Below are 23,578 nucleotides of genomic sequence, written 5' to 3'. Positions count from 1 at the left end.
GTCACTGTTACCTGTATTATAGTTGTTCAGCTGTGGAAGTAGTTGTACAAATGCTTGTTAATGGTCTGGAGGGAGTCTCGTATTTAGATCAATAATGAAGACACTTTGAAATCCCAAACCCGACCTCAAAGCTTATCAGTAAACATTAGAGTTCCAAGAAGTCTGTCACGAGGTCCTAAACTTAGCCCCGTGTTGTTCCTAATTCATGGAGGAAACACACAACACATACTCGATGTGCCCTGTGTGATAATCTATTAATTTTCTCTGTCCCAGGTTAACTTAATACTTTGTTGATGGAAAGCTCAGCTAAGTCTGCACCCAGGGCTTGACCTAGTATAATCCCAGTCAAACCATCAGATTAAAACTCACACAGCAGCTTCTGTCTCCACACCCCTGCAGGGCGTGAGCCTCAAAGATGCTTTGACCTTGATTAACTGTCTGTTAGTGTAGATGTTCAAATCCAACCCTCTGTCTGCCAGCGCAAATGATTTAAATGCATTACTTTGTACTCTGCTTGTCAGTGTAAAGCCCTCTCACGCTCCACGACCTTACATTACTGTCAGTAGTGTCATTTTGGCTCAAAACATTGTGGCAGGCAGATAAGTCATGAACATACTGCCCTCATAACCCAAACCCCCATGGAATGGCAGTTCTGTGGATGTTGCATGAGAAGATGACAGTTCACGGGGGAATTCACATTTATTCTACTTCCCGTATGACTGTTGTCCTATTCCGGTATAGCAGTAGTAGGAAGTAAATTTAACCAGTAATATATTTAGTTTAAATGTTCTTCAAGTGTACTTGCCCATTGTTCACTGCTTTATAGTTGCACTGCACTTCCTTTCAGAGGGAAATACTGCACTTCTTGACTTCCGTTCATTTATCTGACAGAGGAGTCAGTTCCTTTTTATATAAGACTGTTTGTAAAAATCATCTCACCATATTGTTCAACATTTAACTGAAATGTCTCTTTTCAATTTGATTGCGACAGATTTTTTCTTTTTTCTTTTACTTTTTTGACATTTTATGATGAAACTAGTTATTCATTATTTTATATTCAAGGCCTTTATTGATCAGAAACACAATTATGCACAGTATAATGCACAGTTAAATGCTTTGAGCACCTGTTCCAGACCAAAAAATAATAATAATAAGAAATAAAGGAACACACAAGAAATATATACATGTATATATATGTATATATATATATATATATATGTGTATATATATATATATATATATATATATATATATATATATATATATATATATATATATATATATATATATATATATATATATATATATAAAGAGTAAATGGTATATATGACAGGATTTGCAGGTTGATTGTTCACCAGTTAACTTTTAAAAGAAGAAATAACAAGTTTCTGTTACAAGTTATAATTCATAGTGAGGAAATTGCATGCACTCTTGCTCATTTCAGTACATGAAGGAGTTGGTGCTTGCCAGTGTCAGCAAGCGTTAAATATTGCTGTATAATTAGCAAAATGATTTTGTTTGCCTGCTGTGTGACTTTTGCCTCTTTGGCTTCTGTTACAGTGTTTTAGCATGGCACAGACAGACATTTCAATGGTTTTATCATCCAAGTAAAAAAGGCAACAAACACACTGTACCCCAACAGGGTCCGTGCCTGTTGTTTCCTGCTTGCCGTTCTGTTGTTCTTGTTTTATGTCTTGCTGGAAGCAGTGGACTGTTAAGAAATGGATGGAGTTGAGACTTCACACAGCATCTTATTTATGTGTGAGGATCATGAAACTCATTTTTGAAATCTCAAATAACTGAATATTTCATACAAATCAAATTGAATCAGGCTTTCTTGTCATTTAGCTGTACATACAACAGTAGTGCAGGCAAGATGAGAGAGCATTTCTCCAGGATCCAGTTTAAAGCAATTAAAAAAAACTTTAAAGTAGAGGCAAAAAATAGGAAAATAGAAAATAAGTTTAGAACAACCAGACTTATGCAGTCACACAACCACCCACCCACCCTCCCGCCCACACGCATACACACATCCCTAAGACGTCATTTGACAAAATTGGCAAAATTGGCAGTTGAATAGCTATTAAGTGTCCATAGCAGCAGCCTGTGATGTAAAGTGCACAACAGTTAAATGTTGTGGAATAATAAATAATTTTTATACTGAAACTAAAATGAAAAATACTAAAATTCGGTTAAGGTGCAGAAATGTGTGCATATCCAGATCAGCAGTTCAACATTCTGACAGCTGGTGGAATACTTTAAGAGATTAACAGCCATGAATAGGCTTTATGAGTTTTTGAAAAGAAGGTTGGAATATAAGAACTTGACATGCAGATTGATTGTATTATGCTTTTATTTATTTGCTTCATTATAACTCTGTTTTAATATGTGTAAATAGTGAAACAGTTATTTTAAAACCAAGAACTATTCTCTACTAATATTTTAGGTGACTATGAGTAAATATATTTCTGTGTATCTTTGTAATTCTGTATGTCGTGTTTCAACTTTATGTTTGCTTAATAGACAAAATGAGATGTCAGACCTGTATCAGCTTGTGCATTTTAAAAGGATAAAAATTAATGCAAAGGTAAAACTGAACTAAATCAACCTGAACTCTAGAGGGTTAGTACATTTGATTGTTTTTTTACCTTTGTGCGTTATATAGCTCAACCAAACTGTCTCTTGTGGTATCTGGCCATTCAAAGCTAGAGCAGTTTTTATTCCAGTTTGCTCAAGGTCTCTGAGAATTTTGCTGTTACTGCATTGTAGTGGAGGTAAATGGAATTTTGTGTACTCAAAGCAGCTCTTACCATGGGTTAAGTGAGAACATCTGAGGTGATCCTTTAAAGTGCATGTTGTTTTTGAGAGAAGGGCTCAAAAGGTGTATTTTTTACATTGAACATTGTAAGTTCTGCAAGCTTCCTCCATGAGTGGCAGTACTAGACTATTTATGCCTTTTATTCTGTTCTTTTTTCTGTTTGTAGCTGGATCATCACCTTCTTCCTTCACTCTGCCAAAAGCAAACACTCTCAGTACTTCCATCCCCACCAACTCGTACTACCCAGGTAAACATACTGCGTTTCCTCTTCATATGCTGAGTGTATGGTCTAAGCAGTGATGCTGGTAAATTCAAAAATGAATTAATAAGAGGCAACATTTTCAAATAACTATTAACTCATTTCATTTTTCTAAAGAGACTTTTTTTAAAATGTGAATTTACAGACTACTACTGTAATGTATGATTTAAATTTACCTAACATACCTGATGTGTGCTTTGAAAATTCAAAGGACGATTTCACAAATGAGAAGGCAGATAAATTACCTTTAGATGGGTTTTCACTCCACTATGTTTCTGGTTATGTTTTATATCACTGCCGAGATTTTAGCTGTTCAATTATGACTTCAGTTTCTCCCAAATAATATCCATAATTATGTCTTACATAATCAGATGCCGGCTCATTGATTAGAGTAAAGGGCAGCTAGATTTATAATCAACTAAACTTACTGTATAATTAGCTTTTCTGGAAAATATGATACCTTTCTTGTCATGCTGCTTGGCCAGAAACCCAAAAAAATGTCCATTATGTTTTGCTAATGTTGTTTTTGTGAATTATCTTGGCTTCTTTCATTTACTGCAACTCTCTTTCCTCCTCCAACTTCTGCACTTGTTTTGGGGGTTTGAACAGATCCCTTTGTGCCAACCGCTATCTTAGGTGAGATACATTTTCTTTTCCCATTGCAGTTGATGATATATTTTGACCTCTTTGCTGAAGGAAGTTACAGTGCATTACATTCATAAGATGTTTGTTTGAAGACTTAACTGTGAGGCCAAAAAAAGCACAGATTTTTATTTTTGTATTATTGTTTTTTGGTTGGCTCTTTTACTAAAAATGGCTTCCTCACCTTCATACCTGCCTGCTGCTTCCCTCCTCTCCTCCTCCTCTCCTCCACCTCTCCCTCCTTCTTCCTCCTCTCTCCCTCTGCTCTCCCTACCCCGTCCAACGAGGGGCTCTCCTGGGCTGAGGCTGGCTTCACTCCATCCCATCCGCATTGCGTGTCGTGCGTGTGATGTCACATACGTGTTTGACCTCTCATATGCATGGACAGACATGTGGACTGGATGTGGGGGAGTGTCTAGGGGGGCAGTGGGGGGGCAGTTGGCCCCAGCAACCAAGGCTTCAGCATGCTGAAGCCATAGCAGCTGCACTGAGACGCAACAGGCAAACAGTGTGAGAGGGAGACCGAAAAAAAACAAACAAAAAAAAACGCTCTCTCTTAGCCGTCCTCGCCAAAAATTTCCAAAAGCAGGATGCGTTCGGTCTGAACATCTAAAGTCTAGCATTAGCTGGGCTGCCCTCCCCTCCCTCCCCTCTCTCCTCACTACGCATTTAGCTCCCCTCCCTCCCTCCAAAACAACAACCTTTTCTATTATTCTTTTTAATGTCGCTCCCCCTGCCTTTGGCTAACTGCTACTGACCTACTTGTTTTTGTTTTGTTTTTTGCCAGTGTTTAGTCATCTTGTTCCGTGATAAAATAGAATAATAAACAGTACTTTGTTTCTTCTGTTAATTATTACAGGCTTTGTTGAATATGCAGAACAGCCCAAAGTGCAGCATCTTATATGAACGGATGCTTTTGTACTAGCAGAGCATAAAATGTAGCTACTAAGTGGGGCACTAGAACTGTAATAATTTAATACTCAAGGCCAAGAAGGAAGATACAGTAAGCAACCCGACTCCAGCTTCACCACAAGCAGCATCACTGCATTTTTAAGCACACATCCTACAGCTGGGGTGTATTTGTTCACATTAGTGCAACTTAAAGCAGTGTCTTTCATCAGCACTCTTGTGACAGCTGCTTATGTTAGTTCCACATTTAATAAAGCATGAAACAATTAACACGAAATTACAGCAGCCAGAAAAGGTTACATGCTTTCAGTTGTGACACATTCAGTCATAGCATTGTCTCATCAGTTGCGGTTAATGATCAAAACTGATTAGATCATAGAGGATCGGTAGCATTTTTGATTTCAACACACTCTTTTAAAAAGCATAATATAAATGCAGGTGTCACCACTAGCACATGCAAATATAATTAGAGCAATTAGAGAGAGAAATCCAAATGTCAGAATACTCAAAAAATAATTGGCATCGTTAAAATATGCAAGTAACAGATCTGAAACAATTACAGCTTGTTCAAAATGACGATCAGTATTTCACTATTATTTTCTCCCTTGAAATTCATGACTTCCGTTGTTTTGTTCTTTTTATTTTTGTCTTGCACTGTTGAAATTGCCCCATCCATCCACTCAACATCCCCCTTGACTAGGCTTTTCACCTAGGCAGTTTGAACTGAGAAGGCATGTGATCTTGCCCGATAGCGTAGCTCTAAAACTCTACTGTAACAGGTTCTCATGCTGTATTGTTGCTTATCCCCTCTCTCCTGTCTCTTCTCCTCTCTCTCTCTCTCTCTTTACATACGTAACCTCTTATGTATCTGCTATCTAAAAAGTGCCCATTAATGGTAAGTTTTCCCATGTGGGCCCTGGGTTGGGGGAAGGAGGTGGTGTTTACTCAGAAAGCAAGCCGACAGTGAGAGGCTGCTTCTGACATGGGCATTTATTGCATGACAAGTGGACATGTTAGCATCTCACCACCCTCTGTAGCGTGCCACCAAGCCACCATTAGCTTAGCATGGTCAAAGTACATACAGTGCCCCATGGCAGCATCACCCCATGCATTCTCCTCCCATCTCCGCTTCCCTCCTTGGGTTCTTTTTTCAGGTTTGATTTTTTTATTTTTCATTTTTTTTCATTTTTGGGGGGAAGTCTGGGTGGCAGGGGTTGAATCCACGCTGTGTTTGTGTGATGCTTCTGACGGTGCCTGCTGCAACATGCTCACTGTGGCCCACCGCACCCCCTCACATCCTCCTTCTCCATGTTTCTGGACACCCTCCATCATCCGCTGGCTCCCCACAGCATCTGTGCCTCATGTCTGCCACTGACTGGATTACAGTAAAAACGAGCTGGAATGGAGCCTGACTCTCAATATGAGCTGCGGCCCGAACCAGCATACTGTACTTCCAGTACAAAAAGTAAACTTATTGTTTTACAGCATCTTCATGAGGATTTTTATGATTGATCCTTACTGTTTCTCACAGCTGAGGGCCGCTAACATTTGTTATTGTGATAGAAGCCATGTTAAATGCTTGTAGTGTAAGTGTGTTACTTAAGGACCTTGTATTTAAATGGCTATACAGTATAGTACAGTTTCCAGCCACACTGAGACAGATGGACCTGATCCCTCCCACCACATGACTCATCCTATTACTCAATGATGTTGTGTTGTTGTGACCATCCATAACAAACAGATTACTAGTTGAGAGTTGTTTGTCAATCTGGAGGGTGGTGACATAACGCTTACCAGTAAATGAGATAATATGCCATCTGGTAATTAGAACAATTGTAAGTGAGATATGAAGTGGTTTGAAGAGCGACAACACCTAGACTACTTATCTCAGCTTTATATGTCAGTAAACTACCATTTACTGCTTCAAGCATTATGTCACCCATATCTTACAACAATCTACTGATGTCTGATGGTGTCAGTTTAGCTCCTATTCCTTCATCCTGACCCAGTTTGTGCTGTCTCTGTTTGTGTCCCACAGATGAGAGTCAGAACATGGGCAGCGACACCAGCAGCCTGGTGCAGTCCCACACTCACTCCCTGAGGAAGCGGGAGCCCGTCGATGTGCCGTACCAGACGGGTCAGCTGCACCCGGCCATCCGAGTGGCAGACCTCCTCCAGCACATCACCCAGATGAAGTGTGCTGAGGGCTATGGCTTCAAGGAGGAGTATGAGGTAGGACGCAGCCCAGCTCACATTCCCCCACCATAAAGGCTGCAGGCACAAATAAAGCCTAGTGATAGACTTGTAACATCACCTCTGAGATTCTTGAGCGGCAATGTTTATCAGTCTAACACAAGGCTTTGCCTGCTTCACAGTGTTCGTCCTAATGTCTCTTTCTCCGTATCTGTCTCTCTCTTTTTCTGTCTGTCTGTCTCCATTTTGCACCACACAGCAGAACTGTTTTGTTTCTCCCAGATGCACTTTTATGATGAATTGTTAATGTACCCTGTCTCAGTGTGTTTGCGGTGTGATTCATTTTGTTGTTCAACTGTTTCTTGTTGTTTGCAGCGACTGTGCATTTTGCGTGCGTGAGTGTGTTTGTGTCAAATGCTACCGTCCTGACTCAACAGCAGACCAGTGCAGAAATGTGTCCCAATAACAGTGTGAGGAGCAGCGAGCTGTGTGTGTGTTAGCCTGTGCCCCCCCCCCCTTCACCAGAATCACGTCCGATTAGGCTCCAGTGACGGCAATCTACTGCTCTTTTAAGACTGTTGTCACACACCAGCATCCATAATCTGACACCATACCTCTCACTGACACTAAAACAAAAGATTTTGCCCCACAAGAGCATCATTCTCATTTCCTCTCATTAGTGCAAGTGGCTGGCAGGGTTTGGCTGCACTCCAGCCTCCTCACTGTCCCTCAGCATCACACCAGCCAGCCTCATCCTCACCCCGTTGTCATGTTGTTACAGACTGGCTTCGAGCTACGCTTTTTAAATCCTTCCTTTTAAATATCTAATCTGTATCTCTTCAGTCTGACATCACGTTGGCCTTTTTCCACTGATACTGCTGCCACCGCTTTATCATCATCTCCTCTGTCACCTTTCTCTATCCTCATTTTCTTTCTTTTTAACTGGCATCACACCTTCATATTCTTCCTCTGAAATTTTCTTATCTACACCTCCCATGTTCTCTCTTCGCTTCCCTTTCCTACTCTTCATCCCATGCCCCACTTCAGTCTGCTATGTGTGGGCCAGATTTATCAGTAATTAACTCCCCACTTACCCCTTATGACTGCAGAATGAAATAATGCAATCTCTCATTGCTACCTGCAGCATCACATCATTAAGGGGTGTGAGTGCTGTTGGCTGCCCTCTGGGCCTAATCCATTATGAATAAAGGTTTTGGGTTCACACAGCCCCAAAGCATGGATGTAATACAGACAGTCAAAAGGGACGTCACAATGAAGGACTGGCCCCAGTCCCCTCACCATGCTGTCACTCAGTTGCCCACAGTCTGTTGCAGAAAAGGCCTGAGGGGTGCTTACAGTGTGTGATGGAGCTCATTCTCACTTGGCTAGAGCGATTCATTTGTATGTTGTGTTCCCGCTGCTGTCTTCTCTATATCAGTCTGTCTTAAGGTTAATGCCCTTTTTATTTTTGATGATGAGACTGGAGCCTAGTGCACCTCTAAACCTGTTGACTTACACTGTACTATATCTCTTTCTGACCCATGCTTCTTGTTATTCTGTACGTTAACTTTGGATCAGATAAACGAGGTAAGCCAATACTTTTGGTTATTTGTGAGTTTTTCTTTAGACCTGTAAATGATACCACAAACCTGACAGATTAGTAATGGTCGTTGCCTATTTTTAAGGCCCTGTGGGAATGAAGAGTCACATATTTATGAGTTAGTGTGAAAAGGGCATTTACCAGCAGAAACCAAGTATTTGACAGTGTTCAGCTGACGAAATGTGTGGAACAGTGACATTTTTTGTTTTGTCAAGTCTTTACAAGTTTACTGTGAAACAATTTTCTTTTCATGATCAGAAATTGTGAGATCAACAAATGCTCGATAACTTAAGTCTGATGTTTATAAAGCTTTTCAAACGCATACCTAGCATATATTCAGTAGAATTAAGAAACAGAAGCAAGATGTCAATAATCTGGAAGATGAAAATATAATGACAAACCAGCAGCATTATACCTGTTAATTACAACCTGAAGAGCTGCATCACCAAATATTTTAATCCCTTTCACTATCACATAGCCAAACCAATGGAATATTAAAGGTAATTTCCATTTTGGACAACCAAGCAGATGTCATGACTGAAAATTGGACACTAAACACTTTACAAAAAACATACTGTATATTTTGTAAAAGCTTTATAAATCCATGTGTAATATAAGATGTAGCAAAGTATTTGCATGTCCAAATTCTCCTGCACATCGAAACTGTTTGAGTGACCAAACAGGAAACAGAAAACTATTTTCAGGTGCATTAAAACTGCCATGTTGTCATTGTATTCCACTTGCTTTCAACTTGCTTTAAGTGAACAGAAATGTTTTGCATCGAGCCTATTGTGAGAATCCTGAATTTCTTTCAGCTCCAACCACAAATGAACACTAATCAGTTTGAATGAGTCTCCGTTTCTCACACAGTACATGAATAAATAATACAGAGCAACACACAAAACGATTCCACTCCTATGTGTTACCATCCATTTTATTTTCTTGCTTGCTTTTTGTTGTTGTTGTTTCTTTTACTTTGCCATTTCGTGTACTGTTGTCAATTTATGTAGATTTCCCCAAGATGACTATATGTAGAGGAAGTATGATGCTTCTCACTTACAGTTAAGCGGTTATGGTAAACTGTGCTGGGTTTAGAATGCAGCAGGTAGCCTGTAATTAAAAACATACTGAGCTGGCTATATGCCAGTGGGAGTAATTTGAAGATGGTGAAAAACTACCTGCAAATGCATTCTAGAATAATGCATCACACACCTTTGCAACTAAACAGTTTTTACCATAGCTTTTTCTATGTCTGTCTGGTGAGTCTCAGGTAGCCAGTCAGTCCCACTGTGTGCAGTGTGGCGTTTGTGCAATCTCTGCATCTTGAGACACTCACTCCATCGGAATTCAAATTCAAACAGCTTGAGGTATAGCAGGGTTACTCAGTTTAAGAGCTATTTTAGAGTTGTTGAGAGATAACGCCTTTCAGCTTGAGGATGATTTGTCTTCAGATGCTTGATATTAGACCTGTATCCTTCAGAGTGACAGAGACAACAGCATTGGCCTGTCCATTTGTTCAAGACGTACTGCCAGTGGAAGACAGGCCTATATAATCCATCTCTGAGACATGCTTCCATCTTCACTCGAAGGATGTGACATATTTTTAGCATATTAAAGCTATTTCTCAGTGAAATCACTAATCCTTGGGACTTCATACAGGAATATGTCCTTGTGTGGTGTCTGAAATGTCTTTATATGCTCCACAAACGTCCTGCTTCCTGTCGTAGCACTGGGATGAATGGATCCATCGAGTTCTAGAAGAGTGATGATTGAAGACAGTGCTTCCTACTACATACTAAAAGGAACTCTCAAACAGTCTCTTCAGCCTCCAGTAAATGTTCTTGAATCTTTATTTGCAGACAGTCTGCCCCCTAATGTATTAGCTGACTTTTCAGATGTGCATTAGTTCACTATCAAAAAGACAGAACAGTAGCATATTTTTGTCCAGACTCGTCTGCTTGGAGCCAACCCCACCCCGCCCCTGCTGAACAGCGGTAGACTGGCAGTGGAGATGTATTTTCATAATTTGGCTTAATTGTGCCTGGTGTGCCATCAGAATGGAAATCTCCCCAGCGAGAGATGATAAATATTTCATGAGGGTAATCTGAGCAGAGCGGTTTTGATCTGGAGATGATGAGCTGGCTTTATTTTTCCCCACAACGAGCTGATTGAGTCCTTCAGATGAAGCAGACAGACAGCCGCTGCAGTTGCTCTGCCCAGCACAGCGGCATAGGGGGGAGGTTTGAGTGTGACACCCGCTGCCTCTGCCCTAATGGCACTCGCTGTTTGACACAGCTCCCCGGGATCCACCATCCTCCCTGTATTTCATGTCTAATAATGATGTGAATGTATCTCTCTATGTGTTTTCCTCTCTACTGCCAGTGTTCCTTTCCTTTTTTTTTTTCTTTTTTTTTGAAGTGCTGAAAGAGGAAGACTGTATTCTTTAGCCTGGTTATCATTTAGAGTGCTCACACATGACACCATATTTCATCCCCCCTCTCTGTTCTGTTTTCTCTCTTTTCAGAGCTTTTTTGAAGGACAGTCTGCACCATGGGACTCTGCCAAGAAGGATGAGAACCGCATGAAGAACCGATATGGGAATATTATTGCATGTGTGTACAAAGCACCTCCTCAGCGCTCATGAATTTTTGTGTGTGTTCCCATTCTTCAAGCTGATTTATTGGCCAGGCTTGTAAATGGATAACTATAAGCTGCTCAAACAGAGTTATATTATCAGCCAACGACACCAACTTTGACCTTTCCAGTCTACTTTTATATTCATCTTCCCGTACTGTCTCTTCATATATGAAAAAATAAGCCGTGCAGGATATGGCACATAACATGTAGCACTATTAGAAGTGTTGAATTTGATTGCACAATCCTATCAACCATATGCACTATATGCAGCTGTGAAAAAGGCCCAGTGAATGCTGATTGGACAGTTCATTTTCACAGCGTTTCATCATTGCTGAAAAAACTGAAAAACTTTGAGGATCCAAAGTCAGTTTAAAGGTGTATTAAGTACCTTTAGAATGATATAGACTTACCGTAATTGCCAAAAATTATTTTTCTTCTGCTGAAATCCGGAGTTAAGGCTTTAAGAAAGCTATCTCACTATGAGCTGATGTAAGACTATTGTATTGTGATTTTTTTCTACCGTGTCATGTACGACAGGGATGTTAAACATATGGCCCGCAGGCCAAACCTGCCCGCCAGAGGGTCAAGTCCGGCCCACAGGATGACTTTGCAAAATGAACACTCACTGTGAAAATATTTAAAGACATTGAACTTTGTGCAATATGTCAGTCCGCAGCTTCAGTACAAAAGAGTTTGGTTTGGTGGAACCCTATTGTTGATGCAGTGCCACAACTTTGATGTATTTTTTATGTATAAATTTTATATATTTACACGGCAGGGGGATAACTTCACCTTCATCCTTAATAGTTATTGTTCATTTCCAGATATCTGTGACTAAATGTTTTGTGCCTTTGTAGATACACTTTGATCTGTAAGTTGTAATGTTTGTAAATGATAAATTGAGGCATAATGCTGTTGAAATTGCACTTATTTTTCTTAAGAAATTTCAGATTGTTCATAATGTTCTGTATAAAGATAGTTCATTGTGAGAACATTGTGAACATTTTCAGAATACACTTTTTTGCACTAAAACAAAGGGAAACATTTGTTGTTATTTATAGGTTAATATGCTAGGATGTTACTGGTCCAGCCCACTTGAGATCAAGTTGGGCTGAATGTGGCCCCTGAACTAAAATGACTTTGACACCCCTGATCTAGGGTATAAACAGACATAAGCATGATGGTGTTTGGAATGCAAAGTCACACAACAGTTGTCCAAAAGCCATGTTGCATTTCTATTTTCTTTCATGCTACTTTCTACTCTCATTTTATGCACTTCCATTTGCACTCCTGTATGATGCCAATCTGGTCATGCTTTATCCCTCCATCATCCCTCTACTTCTTTTGTGATTTTTCTCTCTCTTCCTATTATTCTTACCATCTCTCTGTCCCTCTCCCCCCCCTTTTTTTGCTCCTCGTGCCCTCGTTAATATGATTAATTCAACAGTGGCTTCTTCCTCTCTGCCTCTCTTCCAGATGATCACTCCCGTGTCAGGCTGCAAGCCCTGGAGGGGGAACAGAGCTCCGATTACATTAATGCAAATTACGTTGATGTAAGTATACACACCAGCCAGCGCCACCAACGCAAAGGTCACTGCGCTTCCTCTCACGGAGAGAGAGGGCGCTGGTGCCTCCGTTGCAGGGGGCCTGAGGGACAATACAGCCCCTGCTGCCTGTCCATCACACACACACACACACACACACACACACACACACACACACACACAAGCACATTGCCTTTATATTCAACTTTAAAAGGTTGCTCATCAACTCCGTTCATGGGATATATTAAGAGGAATAAAGATCAGAGGCTGACAGCGCTGGGAGAGAGAAAAGGCAAACCAGCACACAGGGGAAACTGAGGTTATAGTTTTGGACTTTGCTTTGAACAACAGTATAAATGAATTAAGAGAACCAAAAAAATGAGAAGAGAAGGGAGAGTTGTTTCATGGCTGAGTATTTAGTTCGGTTGCAATGAATTTAAGTGAAAGAATACACAGAGTACAATACACTGCCTTGAGCATCGCAAACCAGAACAAAGCACAGACAAAGGAAGTTGAAATTATTAAAATGGCGACTAAAGCTATAACTTTTACTGTCAGGGACAATCATTGAGTTTAAGAGACTGATGGTCAAGAAATGTAGCCAGAGATAGTTCTCAACAAGCAACCAGTGTTGTTGTTTGTTTGTTTTTCTGGGGAAGACAGTTGGGTAGGTTGCTTAACTTGAGCATCTCTCTACTTCATATCACACAAAGCAGCTGCCCGACACTGAAAACTCTCAAGGGCACACCAGTGAATTAGTGCAGTTATCTACAGAGGTTAAGTTACACTTCTTACCAGTGAGAAAGTACTTGCAGTACAGCTTTTACATGCACTTAAATGCCGTGGCATACCTTTACAGTAAGTAAAAGTCATTAAAAAGTGGCGTGAGGCACGTTACACGTTGAAAACAGATCTAACCCACTTAGCTCACACAATATAAAACCTCTTGATCGGACATGATTTGCTGTTAATAGCAGGGTTAGTAGCAGGATGTGACCAATCAAAGCAGTGCACTGGCCTCCCACAGCAGATGCTTCCGCTTCATATGTAATGGGCTTGTGATGTACCCGACTCCCTAAGTGGTTTTCTTCTCAGGAGAGAACGCTCACTCCGTCTCCCATCTTCTCTTCCCCTGCCCCTCTAAAGTGGTAATTTGTAATCTCTTGTTACGCCGTCAAACATAAATTCATAATGCAAGGTGTGCCAGGGCGAATGCAGGGGTCTTAAATTATTTACCTTTCCCACTATTCAGTTTGTGGCCCATTATGCTGCAAAAAGGGGTACTGCGGAGAAAACTCTCACAGTAGAGAAGGCCCATTATAAGATAAGAATATACGCATATTAAAGACGCCCCTGATTGAAAAGGATTTCCACTGCTCTGCCAGCTTCATTGGAAAGTACTTAGTAGAAATGCAGGCAGATGGGTAATGATGTTTTTGCTCTTCAGAAAGCTTTTTAACCCATCTAAAAGCTTGTCCTGCCCAATAAACTCTTATGTGTAGAACATTTCCCACAGTGTTTGTTATTGTACTCTATTATACTGCCGATTATTTGGAGTCATGTACGAGTAAGCAGAGCCAGTTGGGTATGCTCCTTTTCACTGCAGCTGATAGAGTACTTTCATCAGCATTTAGGCGGCAAGGAAACATAGTGTAATGGCTTGTTGTCTGCAGAGCTGTTTGTGTGTGGATATGGATTTTGCTGGTTCTCTCCAAAGCATATTGATGCAGTGGTTTTCTTCATTTGCGGGTGTCACACAGGTGCTCGCAACCCTGTCTTCTGAATGTTCATGTTCACTTTCAAGTAATTCACCGAAGCAAGGAACATTCGCAGTACATTTTTTTTGTCAACCTCAAAATGTTGATCCTGGCCTCTTCACGCTGATTTGACTCAAAACAGAATGTGTTTAAGCAAATCCACAATCTCTAACCCTAACCAAGAGCTCTTTTGGCCTACATCTAACATCACATGGGATGCAGGACAGAAGCCGCAACCTTGTGCTTTGTACCCCCAACTGTCCATCCTCTTGCTGGATTAATCCTCGTGGCCAAGGGGGGCAGTGGGCCCCAACTGACCCACTATTTATGGTAATTTGGTGAAGCCCAGTTTTACTGAGGAAAGCTCTGCTAACAGAACATGCCTTGTTTAATAAGGGAGAAAATAACATACAGAACAGGTTTGTCTTTATTATACGGTGTATGTTTGAAATGCTATGCAACCACCATGTAATGCGATGCGTTTCACATAGACAACGAATGGGATGCAAGAAGTTGACGATCCTGTGGACACGTTAGCTCCAGTCCTAGTACAGGCCAACAGTGTAGCCAGCCCACAATAGAGCACTTTTCAAGACATTGAAAGTGCTTGAGTTTACAAAACAGTCTTAAAATGTTGACTATAATCGCTATAATTGCACTTTGAGTTGGCAGTAATCTGTGAATGTAGTAGACAGATGAAAAATGCAGGTAAATATAAATGAAAAATAAACTTTTTGTTGTTTAAGTTCACATATGTCTATTCATCGATTCAGGCATCAGTCAAAATTTTTATTTCAAAAACTTTGCTCATTGTGTCAAATATTGCTATTTGACAAAAATGTGATTAATTGCAATTAATTAATTACAAAGCCTCTCATTAATATGATAAAAATTTTTTAATTGCTTTCCAACACTATTATTTTTCCTTTATTTTAACTTCAGTCATTTTGTGATTCCTCAGATAAAGGAAGATTAGAAGAATGAATATGAGAAGAAACCAAATAATTGGCTTTGCTGTGCTTTATTTATTTATGAAATTTGCAATGTATTGAAATTTACCATAAATCAGCGGATACATTAAATCTGGGGTGATGTCTCTTAGGGTGTGGGGCCTCAGGCCATGTTCTCACTTTGCTTGTGATTGCTTGCTTTGTGATCTGGTCTTTCTCTTCCATGTGGCTTGCTTGTAGTACAACATAAAAATATTTTTCTAGATTGCAAAAGAAAAATATTGGCAGGAGACAGTATCTTTGTTTGAAAATTGGGACATCTAATGGTGAACTGAAAATGTCAGGTCATGCCCACAGGTAACAACACTCTAAGCTGCATATTTTTTGACATTTTATAACCCATTCTTACCTGAAAGAATTCAAATAATCAATGTAATAAGCAATGCAGCAACATAAAAAGAGCATAACACGTATTTAATTTCTCTTTAGTAATTTATGCATTTCTGGAAACAAAGTCTTTTCAGTTTCAATATTAACATTACTGTGTTTTTTCTCTTTGTGTTAATCACGAGAGAATGCTGTTATGTGCCTAATGTAGCATGCTTACAAAACACATAGAGCCCATTTATAGCTGGCTCTACTCACCTGACAGTCACTGTCAGGGCCCTTCCTTTCATTCTGTCTCTCCCTCTCTAATCCAACGGCGTACTGGGCTTCCACTTTCCTTGACAGAACATACATGAAAGCAAAAACAAATCTCCTCTTCAGTCCAGAGATAAAGAAGTCATTAAAAATGGAGGACAGTTGAATAGCTGAAGGAGCCCTGTGGATGGGAGACAGCATGAGGAAAATATCCTTTGTGTCTCCCTCCCCTCATTGGAGGAGCGTTAATCACAGACAAAGTTAAATTGAATATGAGTGAGATAAGCAGAACAGCGGGAGGAGGAGGGGGATAAATGAAGAGGAGGCTGGGCTGGGGAAGAGCCTTTAAGTCCTAATGTTTTGTTTCCTGTCTCATATCTCTGGAGAGAAGACAAGGAATTTGACAAATAAAACTTGAAGGGATTAGAGTAATCCACGAGACTCGGGGCCTATTGTGAAGATCAGTGCTGTTAGTTGTATCTTGGGGATTATCAACACTTTGGCTGCTTACTCCTGAGGTGTGCTGCATATAAAATGCGTGATGGAGAGCGTGTTTGCATCTTGCGTCAAGCAGCATCCATCATGAGCTTAACGTCAGACATTTTGCTCACTCGGTCAGGTGCTGAAACAAAGAACTGAATGTGAGGACAGTGGCAAACAGCTGGCTGACTGGCAGAATATTTTTGGGGAGCAGCACACATATGTCTCAAAATAATCCTTCTTAAGGTGTGGAAACATGGAGGCAAGAGTTGATTTTTGCTGCAGAAACAAGGGGCATATGAAACAAAAACAGATACAGTTTTTTTGACACAGTTTCATCCAGCTCTGTTCAGTCATGTATATATTTTTAAGTTTGTGATGTGGCGATAGTCTGAGCTTGCATGCAAGGGTCAGCCTTCCTTGTCAGAAAACAGACTAAATATCAAAGACAGCGTGTGTTTTCTGAGACAAATTGCCTCACGACAGCTGGTCTTTTAGGAGTAGCAGGAAAGTGAAGTGATTCTCACATTCTCTTCTCCCACTTTTTTGTCTTTCAGGGCTACCACAGGCCAAATCACTACATTGCCACTCAAGGTAAGAATAACATTTTCTAAAAATTGCCAGGCTCTCCGGATTGAAATGTGTGGGCGGTGAGAATTTAAGGTTGTCTCTTTGTTTGGGCGGATGGATGTGTGCAGATGTTCATGAATATCTCTCTGAACATCCCTATCGTTGTTTACATGCGCACTTGCAAACTACTCTTTGATGCTCAGTCAGGTGTGTGTTCGGGGAGTCTGGTATCACCTCAGTGTGCACGCACACACACACGCACACGCACACACACACGCACACACACACACACACACACACACACACACACACACACAACACACTTACGCACCTCTGAGCAAGCAGTAAGCAGAGCAGCGCACTTTTCTCTCTCTGCCTCTTCCCTCTTTCCTTTCATCGGTGGTGTAGGAGTGATTAATCAGGCAGTCTGGGAGAAAGCTGAATAAATAATTGGATTAGCTGACATGTACAGGCACATTTTGCCACTGTGTTAATCTGGCCGGCAGATTCGCCAAGCAAGGAGCACTTACCATGACCCCAGGGGTTAAGTCTGATTGATGGTTAATTGTTATGAATTTTGCGTGGAGAGCCTCACTCCCCCACAACAAGGCTGAATGCATAGGGATTTTGCGTAGCACTTTAGAAAAAAAATCTGTAGAAGCGAAGACAGAGAGAGGCGTATTTGCAAAGAGGCCTTAATGGACTTACAATCTGCTTCAGCGGAGCTGGGAGTTGCATAATTACCTGTTTATTAGTGCATCGCCTCTCTTTCTCAGTGTCTCAATTAAAACAACCCTCTGTTTGCTCTCACTTCAGAAGGACGTTTCATACCAACCGGGCAGCAGCCGTTTGGTTTGTGTTATCTACCTGTATGCACGGCAGTTACTGTGTGTTGCCTTGCACTGACCACTGAGCCAGACACTCAAATCTAAGCTAACTCTGCCCAAAACAAGGTGATGATTCAAACGTGGAAGAATTTTGACTGGGCTCTCAAGACTTTTAGAATTGTCCTATAGTCATTAAGAGCAATCCGCATTTTATTTTAAAAAATATGCACAGCAAGATCAGCAGTCAAAGAAATATTGCCAACAGAAGTCCTCTCTAAGATGAAAAGCTCGAGAAGCCAAACGTGTTTCCATTCAAGTTAATTAGCTCCTGTTTTCTCATTGGGCTTGCATAATAAGTCCTCATTTTCCATCGACTGTATCGCAAGCACGATAAGGCTTTCCACTGTGTAGAGCAATCCAGTACCAATGTGTCTGTGTGTGCGTGAGTGTGTGTGTGTGCGTGCATGTGTGGAAACATCTGTATTCTCTGGGAGAGCAGGCCCTTTCATAATTCATCATCAGCTCCGGCAGACTGACAGGAAGGAAGGCTCAGTCTGCTGACACTGAGGCAAAGAGCAGCCAGAGATGATAGGAAAGCCAGACACAGACCTGTCTCTCTCAGTCAGACAAACTGCATACTGTAGCACCTGAAAAGAGCACCTGGGCATTGGCACACTTGCTGAAAATGAGGAAGTAGTCTCTTCACTCCCCCAGTAAAGTTTTTCAGTGAGTGACACTTCCACTCAAGTCCACGGGGACCAGCAGTAGCTCAGGAAATGATGAGACCTGCAAGAGTGCTGGATAAGCTAAAAACTCTTTGTTATAAATTGGTTATGGAGGTAGTCGGGGTTGTGCTTAATATGGCAGACAGGTGGGATAACATTGTCCCGGTTCTCTTACGCTGTAAACTACAATGACACTCATTAGTTTGGGGTTTATTGACGAGTCCCTTTGCTCTGTCAAGGTGACAACGGCAGGTAGAACAGCTGTCCCTCCATAAAATCCTCATCACCCAAGCTCTGTCCCTCATTATGTAGGTCAATCTCTCATCCAGGCTTTTTGTTGCTGCAGCAATCCAACAACTGTCTGTCAGTGATTCTCCAACACCAGCTGCAGGTCACCTCCCTAGCACATGAGTGTATGCAGGCTCGTCAGCCCTTCCAGTTCACTGCCTTGTCTGTGTCCATTTTGATGTTTTGCAATCGTTTAAATACCGATCAAACATGTGTTTCTCTCTAGCGGAGACTGTGAATTTACACTAGGATACAGCAGCTCTGATAAGTCACTGCATCCTTCTGGTGATTTGGAAATATTCATGACACAGAAAAGGGCTCAGTTTCATCAAGTTTCCCCTCCGGTCCTCTCTGCTCTTCCCGCCCCTCCCTCACAAGCAGGAAATGTCACCAGCAGCGCAAAGGTTTTATTATTTACAGGTTAACATCTCAAAGCCCAATGGAGGGTGAGGGGGGTGCAAGGTGGAGAGAGAGAGAGAGAGAAAAAATCAATGATAAGTGAGCGTACATTATGCCAGAGTCTGCTGCATGTAATATTAATGGCCAAGAGGGGAACGCAGCCTGCATCTTCGTCTGTGAATGTGTCTGTGCACATGTTGATCAGGAGTTTTGCTGAATACCTGACTGGGGGATTTTTACAGCTGTCACATTGCTTGCTTCTGAGGAGGAGTAGACCTAGTCCCAAAACACAGCATCAGCTGCAGCAGCATTCACACCCTGACAGCTGGAAGTGAAGCTCCTACCAGTTTTCTTCTTCTGTGAAGTGCCTCCTCCAGACTTCTCCAACTAGGCTCCACGCACACTGTCATACAAACACTGCTCTCATCTCGCAGTTTCTCAAGTGTACTCTCAATGCAATTTCTTTCAAGTAACCCTTGGATAAATCTTCGAGAATGTAAGCTTTCCCCTCAGTATGGCTTGTCTTCAGGATTATTTGTTTGTGTTGAGGAAATTTGTAAATAGTTACATAGTGCTCATTTACTTATGAGTTTTCTTGTTTGTTTATGTTAAATATTCCAGAGATTCATATATGTTTATATATACACACAATATCTAGGTAAAAACTGAACTTTTAAAATACAGTTGCAGTCTGAAATCAATTAGAAATGTCACAGGAGAAAGATTGTTCTTGCATTATTTTTCAACATAGTGTTCTTTAGCTTTATGCACTTGGTCCACCAGTAGTCAGGCTTCACAATCCCAACATTGAAGAAGGTCACATCTTGAGCCTCCAGATGATCCACAACAGCATGGTTGACTTCATTATCACTCTGAAAATGGCGACCATGTAAGTGGGATTTCAGTTTGAGAAACAGATAGAAGTCAGATGGTGCCAGAGGTTGGGTGAGTGGTGGACAAAATGCATTGAAAGTTAAAGGAGACTATGTTTAAAAAAATAATAACGCAGGTACCCTCATACAAAGGCCTGAACAGGAAAGACACAAGCAGAGAAGGAGTCGCAGAGGAGAGCCACGGACACTGACCTGAAATGAAGCGAATGCACGTAAATTACATGAATAGCATAAATAAAATACTTGCTTTTAAAATTCTGTGCTTGTTGGAAGGGAACAGCTGAATTCTCAGACTGCACTTCCACTTTTGCTCACTTGCAGTGTGGGAGGTCATTTAGTCTGCTTATAAAGCACAGGGAGGACCAGCAGTTTCAAAGGGAGGGACTCACAGGCACTAACATGCACTAACATGCACTAATATGCACACATGGCAAGACTGACTGCCAAAGCAAACATCAGAGAAGCTCAGATTATAATCCACACAGAGGGAAAGTGGCTTAAATCTGTGCAAAAGATGTCAGTACTTCACTATATCAATGTATTAACATTGTTGCTGGTGTATTAATGCTATATTATTATCTTCAAAATGTTGCATATCGCAACTTTAAGGTTGTTAAATGTGAATATTCAAGGTTATTGGATGATCAGAGTCCAATTTAAAAGCACACTTTTCAGACTTCTAGTCTCCAGTTTAAGAATCTTTGCAGTGCCATCACAGCTTCATCCTATTTCAGCTTTTTCTCCTGACAGAGAAATGTCATTATTCCCATGGCTACAAGAGCTTGTTCGGAAGATTTAAGTTGTTTCAAACAATCAACCAATGCTATAATGCTTTCCAGCCATTTCTCACTTATGTTATATACTTACAGAAACCTATATCATTAAGATTATGTTATTATATTACCTAAGCCATTTTCTGAGATGCCAATATTGCAAAAGCTGCTTATTTACAACTCATAAACTGCAGTGATACATGTCAACTTGCAGCGGAAGACACAACTGATTGAAAATCATGCTTTTTTCAGAGGACATTAGTTTAAAAAAAAACCAAAAAAAAACAATTGCTCTGAGAAATATCCAACTTCCTTCAAAGTGTCACCTAAAGTTCCGTTTAGCACTTGAAGTTGTTCACTCCCGCGTCAAAGCTGTCAAAGTGTTTGTGTTTGGGATTCTTTTGTTCTTCCACACCTATTTCTCGAGTGCCATCAAGTTCATTGCTATACAGCAACTCATCCATACCTTTTCTACATCTCTCCATGTATATGAAAACATAAATTGGCTGGCTGAAGCTTGGCAGGAGCTTTTCATTGGTTGATTTACCATATAATGCCAAGTGTTATTGTGTTACTGAAGTCCTACACACCAGCTGTCCTGCTTCTCAGTCCCCCTCTCCCAAACTTCTCAGTTGTGTGTATCCTCCCTCAGGGACAAGTGTAGGAGGTAGCAGAGTGGGTGGTTCAATCAGGTTGGATAGTTATTGGCTGACTGGAAGTGACTAGAATTGGAGATTGAGGTCTTGCAGTGAAAATCGAGACATACCAGCACACACAAAGCAGAAAAAAGTGAGGGGATATAAATGGAAGATATTGAGAAGCTTTGTTCCAAATTTTTAGATATCTATTTGCAATGTGAAGAAGTCAGGAAAATTGCATTTCTCAATTTTGAAAAAATACAACAATTTTCATCTGCAAAGTTTTTGAGGTTTTTTTTTTTCAGAGGTAGGCATGAACAGGCTCTCTTAAATTTTAATTTCATTTAGTGTTTTTTAAATCGATTTTTTTTTTTCAAACTGTCACACAAAGCTATACAATTAGAAGCTGAGGATCTATTTGGGCAGCCCAGGATGCAGATTAAACATGGCTTATCAATAAACATAGCAAAATGATGATGACACTTGGTTAATGCCTTGGGGGTAATGAGGTTGTTGGAGAAGGCATAAACAATAAGAAGCACAAACAGTAAAATAACAGAAACATATAGCAACTGAAACTAATGCAACAGAGACTACAAAAAACAAACTAATAACACTTACTGTGTAGTAAAAGCAACTTTGATTTTAACAAGCAATAGCTTCCTTTTCAATTAAAGGCTGTCACATCTGGAAGGCATTACCAAAGGAAATGAGTATGTTTGCAGATTTTAAAACGTTTACAGCAAAGGTTAGGTATTGGCTGAAAGAAAAACAAGAATGTACTCACCTATGACATCTATAAGGTCCGAATGACTGTGGATCATGTCATTATGTGTGTGTGTGTGTGTGTGTGTAGTGTTGTCTGTGCTGTTTTTATTGGTGTTGTTGGTCTTCTTTGTCTGCTTTGACTGAAAAGCCCAACCAGGGGTGGGAGTTGAAAACTAGCTTAATGCTATACACTCTGTATGCAATACATCAGATGTTTTCTATCTTAATTGCATGATTCCTGATCAAATAAATAAATAAACAAAAATAAACTTCATGAGCAGAACTAAAATAATTTTATTCCATCAAGTAGTGTAGATCTTCAGAGAGTTAAGGTCAGGTTTTAGTGTGAATATTTAAATAAACTGTTGTAACAAATGTTTTATCCAGAATGAAGTGGGCATTTTTTTTAAGCCTTGTTTATAGTGATGGCTGATGTGCACTCAGATTGCTGCAGACATCATAAACTCACAGTTGTTGTTATACTACTTTCTAGTTTGCTTGGAGGACTCCGTTCTATACATGCTGCTGAGCATGCACACTCCTGCCCTTGAAGCATAGTCACCCCGCAGACACAAATTTGGGTGGCATAAGAATGAGTGGTCCAGCCAAATCAAAACTCAAAGATTCACCTACAAATGTGACTTAGTTGTTCCGAAATTACAATGCATGGCCTGATTTTTCAGACAGTAAATTATTAAATTTACGCACCGCATAAATGACAGGGAGGAAAAACACTGTCATTTTGTGTATGTGCCAGGTTGGGTCTTAGCTTGTCTGTGTGTGTGTCTGCATAATTCGTTATGTCTCCAGGTAATTTGGGCCAACGCAGGAGAATGCACAGTTGTGGAGATTTGCATTGACTAATTAATTTGTCAGAAGTAATTTTTTTTTCCAGTTGGTGCTTGATTAAAACTAATATTAATAATTTTAATTAACCAGAATAATAATTAAATTCTACCCACAATTATTGCTCAGTGAAGTTTTAAATATCGGAAGCATTGAATGGCTCTCTGCTAATTTATTTTGATGTGAACCAGATACATTTGGGTCGGATGTAGTGGAAGGGTTGGTGTTAAACAGATGAGATGCAGTGGTAATTACTTTGAGCTTTGCCCCACACACGCACGCACGCACACACACACACACAGACACACACACAGGCCCACCCTAAGTCTCATCTTTAAATTTGTGTTAGTTTCCTCTCCTATTTTTTCCATGTCTTAAGCTCTGTGCTGTAGAGTAAGCACTATGCAATGGCATTTGTTG

General features: G+C 40.5%; 1 protein-coding gene across 9 annotated transcripts in view; it reads left to right on the top strand.

Annotated features, from left to right (window-relative positions):
- Positions 1–23,578, top strand: part of LOC111576970 (protein tyrosine phosphatase receptor type M) — a 178,745-nt gene that overhangs the window by 130,519 nt on the left and 24,648 nt on the right. For 6 of the 9 annotated variants that reach the window (XM_055014635.1, XM_055014637.1, XM_055014636.1 and 3 more), the window contains 6 exons: positions 2,985–3,065; positions 3,687–3,713; positions 6,667–6,860; positions 10,946–11,033; positions 12,535–12,611; positions 16,989–17,025. In XM_055014635.1, coding sequence (XP_054870610.1) covers positions 2,985–3,065; positions 3,687–3,713; positions 6,667–6,860; positions 10,946–11,033; positions 12,535–12,611; positions 16,989–17,025 — 504 coding nt within the window. The remainder of the gene's footprint in view (positions 1–2,984; positions 3,066–3,686; positions 3,714–6,666; positions 6,861–10,945; positions 11,034–12,534; positions 12,612–16,988; positions 17,026–23,578) is intronic. The other 3 variants (XM_035954125.2, XM_023282971.3, XM_023282974.3) reach the window with 1 other exon arrangement.

This window comes from Amphiprion ocellaris, chromosome 10 (genome assembly GCF_022539595.1).
Source record: "Amphiprion ocellaris isolate individual 3 ecotype Okinawa chromosome 10, ASM2253959v1, whole genome shotgun sequence".
NCBI classification, from domain to species: Eukaryota; Metazoa; Chordata; class Actinopteri; family Pomacentridae; genus Amphiprion; species Amphiprion ocellaris.
Note: the sequence above shows the minus strand (reverse complement) of the source record. Positions and strands in the feature narration are given on the sequence as shown.